General features: G+C 35.4%; 1 protein-coding gene across 1 annotated transcript; it reads left to right on the top strand.

Moving 5' to 3' along the window:
* The first annotated feature begins 2,517 nt into the window (after window positions 1–2,517).
* Window positions 2,518–3,954, top strand: LOC123922549. The gene has a single exon (XM_045975257.1). The coding sequence runs from the start codon at window positions 2,518–2,520 to the stop codon at window positions 3,952–3,954; it is 1,437 nt and encodes a 478-aa protein (XP_045831213.1).
* The last annotated feature ends 712 nt before the right edge of the window (window positions 3,955–4,666 follow it).

Here is a 4,666-nt window from a genome sequence, read left to right as displayed (position 1 = left end):
TTTGGTCCATTTCTATGCACAAAATTGAGGCTATTTTGGATTTAAATTTATTTTTCTCCATTTTAATTTGTTGTTAGTTTATTATAGCATTTTAATCTTATATGTTGAGCTTATGATAAAAGTGCTTATGGAATAAGCTTATTTAAGCTATTTAATCCATTTTTTTTTTGCACAAGTTTGAGGCTATTTTTTAGTTTATATTTATTTTTATCATTTTAGTTTTTTTTTTTTTTATTTATTTTTATTTTGTTCATTTCCTATTCTATTTTTTTTTATATATATTTCATGACATTCATCTCATTGCATTTTGCTTGTTTAGTTATTTATTATTTTTGCATTTATTAATTGGTTACTTAGTAAGGATTAGATTGTACTTAGGATTAAATGTAAACCATAAATGAGAAGTTGCATTGCATATGTATGGTTGCATTCATTCATATTTATTTATTGAAGTTTAGAATGTAATTAGGATTTATAATGTAATTGCATTGCATGCATTTTATTTATTACGCTTTATGCCGTGCTTGCGATCCAACGTCGCTTCAATCCCTCGCGTTTAGTTTAGTTTATTGCAAAAATTCAAAAACATTCAAAAAAAATCAAAATCTTTTCAAAAAGAAATCTTTTACTCTTTTTCTCAAATAAAATTAATTAATCGCGTTTTTTTTTTAAATTTGAGGTCAAAACCTCTTTTTCAACGCGCAAAACTCTTTGCTCATTTTTTCCTTCAAAATTGAGGTCAAAACCTCTTAAAAAAAAATCAAATCAAAGAAAACATTTTTCCAAAACATCAAAAATCTCAAAAAATCATTTATTCTTTCAAAACCCTTTTCCAAAAACAAAACACAAAACAAAAATATTTTCAATACAAAAGCACTTGGATTTTAAACCAAAGTTGCATTTTTCAAATTCAATCAATCAAAACTTCTTTTTTTCCAAACTCTTGGATTTTAAACCAAGTGATTTCATTACACTCTTTTCTTAAAAAACCTTGGACTTCAAACCAAGAGACTTTTTATCACTTAAACCTTTTCTTAAAAAACCTTGGACTTCAAACCAAGAGACTTTTTATCACTTAAACCTTTTCTTAAAAAACCTTGGACTTCAAACCAAGAGACTTTTTACCACTTAAACCTTTTCTCAAAAAACCTTGGACTTCAAACCAAGAGACTTTTTATCACTTAAGCCTTTTTCTCAAAAAAAAAACTTGGACTTCAAACCAAGTGTTCGCGTCTCTTTTCTAAATCAAACATAAATCAATCCTAACTATTTAGACTTAGTTTTCACAAATAAAAATTGAACCAACTTCACATTTTATACCACTTTGGCTTTTCCATTTTTGAAACCTTTTTCAAAACCATAAAAAACAAACCAACAAACAAATCGACTTTTTACCCCGAACTACGGTGGTTTGATCCCTCGGGTACGTAGGCATGAGACTTGTCTCTCCAATCAATAAAATCAACAAAAACATTTTCCCTCTTTCTTGTCATTTTAAATTTTTCTCGATCACTACTTTGACTCTAACACTTATACATTTTACAAGCAATTAAAAATTAAGCGCGTAGATAGAATAAAAACAAGAGGTTCCTATAGAGTACTATAGATACTTAGGGTGCTAATACCTTCCCTTCGTATAACTAACCCCCGAACCTTGTTCTCTAAAATAAGTAGGGTTTTTTTCGAACTTTTTCCCTTTCCCTCGGATAAAATTAAAGATCGGTGGTGGAATATCAAATTGCGATTCGAAGTTAATTAATAACTCGATATCCAAAAATCACCGCGACAGAAATGGCGACTTCACTGGGGACAACCAAGCGGGTTGAACCTAACTTGTTTTAAATTACTATTTTCGCGCTTTTATTCTTTTGATTGTAAATATTTGTATATATATACTTGGGTTTGCTCTGAGTGGTGAGATAAGTCCTAACCCGGGCTTGAGCGACACAATAAGATAGGACGGGGTGAAATCATAGTGACATGTCCAGAGTAGTCTGGATTATGAAGCACATGTGATATGATCCCGCTTGGTGGAGGCCTCATGACGGTAGTACTCGTTGTCATGAAAAGTCATGATGATGGTATTATTTTCAATGTGAGTGTCCGGAGAAGCCGAGAACCTTTAGAATCACCTTTAACCCATCTTGGCCTTTTCTAGGACGTAGTGCGGTGGCTAAATCAAGAGTAGTCTTGAGATTAGTCGTCACGCGAAACTACACTCAAACGAGATTATCCCGTGGATGTTATCGGAACGAGAGTAGTCCCGTAACCCGGTAATGTCCATAAGACGGTCAATGACTTTGGGAACTTTGTAGAACCCGTGATGCAGGTACAAGTAAACCCTAGTACTTACCATATGGGAGGGCTTTTACCCTTAAACTCCATCATTATGTATCCCAACCTTCCATTTGTGCATTGAATCATTGTAACTTAATCATGCATCCATGCATTCATTTCATCATAAGAAAATCTTCTTTCGAAGGACCTAAGAGAGTTATTTTGTAAACATTACAGATTATGGACCTAAAGAAAAGGAATACTAAGAAGTATAGTTTCAAGGAACCAGACCTTTCCCGACTAAGAGAGCTAGGAGCTCTAGTTCCATTCCCCGAAGATTTCCAAAAGCGATATGGGAAACTTTTGAGCATCCTCAATACAAATGTTGAAGAGGGAATTCTTAACACACTCATCCAGTTCTATGATCCAATTTACCACTGCTTTACTTTTGTCGATTATCAGTTGGTTCCTACCCTAGAGGAGTATTCTTATTGGGTTGGTTTGCCGATCTCCGAAAGGATACCTTATACCGGTTTAGAAGAATCTCCTGCACCTTCAGTTATTGCAAATGCTCTTCACTTGAAGACTTCAGACATAGTCTCCAATCGCACTAAAAAGGGAGGATTTCAAGGATTGACCTCTAATTTTTTATTCGGGAAGGCATTTTTGTTTGCCAAAAACGGAGATGTGGCCGCTTTCGAAGCTATCCTTGCTCTACTCATCTATGGGTTAGTATTGTTCCCCAATATTGACAGTTTTGTGGATAATAGTACCATCCAAATCTTCTTGGGAGGGAATCCCGTTCCGACCCTACTTGCGGATGCTTACCATTCTATTCATCATAGGACCCACAAGGGGGAAGGACTTATTCTTTGTTGTGCACCATTACTATATAGGTGGTTTATTTCACACCTACCTCGGACTAGACACTTCAAGGAGAATCCAGAAAAGCTCCGTTGGGCCCAAAGGATTATGCCTCTTACTTCATCCGATATAGTTTGGTACGATGCGGCTTATGATGTCGGAGTGATTATTGATGGTTGTGGGGAGTTCTCCAATGTGCCTCTTCTTGGCACACGGGGAGGAATCAGTTACAACCCTACTCTTGCTAGACGACAGTTCGGATACCCCATGAAGGATAGGCCTAAAAGCATTTTATTAACCGGCATATTCTATCTCAATGAAGAAGGAAGTCAACACATGAGAGAAAGTTTCGCCCGGGCTTGGCGTAATGTTCATAGAAAAGGGAGGGATCAGTTAGGAAAGAAGCTTGGAATTGTCTCCGAAGATTACACTAAATGGGTAATAAGTAGGGCTATAGAGCGCGGGATGCCTTATAGTTTCGAGAAGTCATCTTCTGTTGACGCATCTTCTTCCACCACACCTCCTTCAGTTATCCCATTCAAGACTATAGATGAATTCCAAGAACTTTTGGCAAGATTGAGACTTGAGAAGGATGCGTGGGAGAGAAAATTCCGAGAGTCTGAGCTTGAGAACCAAGAGTTGAAGGAGAAGTTGAAGGAACAAGAGAGGGTGCTTTCTCTACAAAGTGGTTTGTTGGCGGAGAAGGAAGAGATGATTAGGGTCAAGGATGCCTTATTGAGACAGGATAGCAAGAGGAAGAAGAGGCAAGGGGATTTATTTTCCTCTGGCCTCGATTCACGTTTCGATGGCTAGTGGGCTTCAAGAGTCCAGTTTTAGACTTGTTTTATGTTTTTATTTTGTTTAAAAATGGTTGTAACCTTTGAATTATTAATGTAATTTTTATTTACTTGTTAGTTTTTTATGAAATGTTTACAAAATTATTGTCTTAAAGTCCTTAAAAAAAAAAACTGTGCATATTTTAGCATAACATATATCATGCATCATACTGCATACATAAGTTTTCAAAAACAGAGTCTCATGTTCTTTCTTTTTCTCTCCGTCTCAGTTAAGGTGGCTCGGCGTATTCGGTACAAACCAACCCGTGTCTACAATACTCGGTCCAGGTTGAGAAACAAGATGAGTAATTTTGAGGAAGAGCCACCTTGTTTCGTAGCTCCTGGAGGAATTTGCTGCAATTGGGTCGCTGTTGATGTCCCTTCTGTCACTCCTTTATCTAAGTAATATGTTTGTCTATGTTTGTTTTTTCCAAAAAAAATCCTTTTGCCCTGCCCCAGGCAAAAGTGAAAATAAAAAAGGGCTTTGTTTAAGCTTCGAGTATTTTAAAAAATATATATATATATATTTATGTTGTCATTTTCCCTATCGTGGCACTTTATTTCATTTATATTCTTATGAGAAATGGTAACACAAAAAACCAAAATATGTACATATTTTTTACTAATTTCACCTTTTTCTTAGCTTTAATCAATTTCAGAAGTTTGCATTCACATTTGTTTATTGAAAT

Source organism: Trifolium pratense, linkage group LG4, assembly GCF_020283565.1.
Source record: "Trifolium pratense cultivar HEN17-A07 linkage group LG4, ARS_RC_1.1, whole genome shotgun sequence".
Taxonomy (NCBI): domain Eukaryota; kingdom Viridiplantae; phylum Streptophyta; class Magnoliopsida; order Fabales; family Fabaceae; genus Trifolium; species Trifolium pratense.
The sequence above is the reverse complement of the archived record's forward strand: the minus strand, read 5'-3'. Positions and strand labels throughout refer to the sequence as shown.

Bases quoted from the DNA above. Each gene is read 5' to 3' on its own strand.
- LOC123922549 (XM_045975257.1), top strand. From the start codon at position 2,518: ATGGACCTAAAGAAAAGGAATACTAAGAAGTATAGTTTCAAGGAACCA.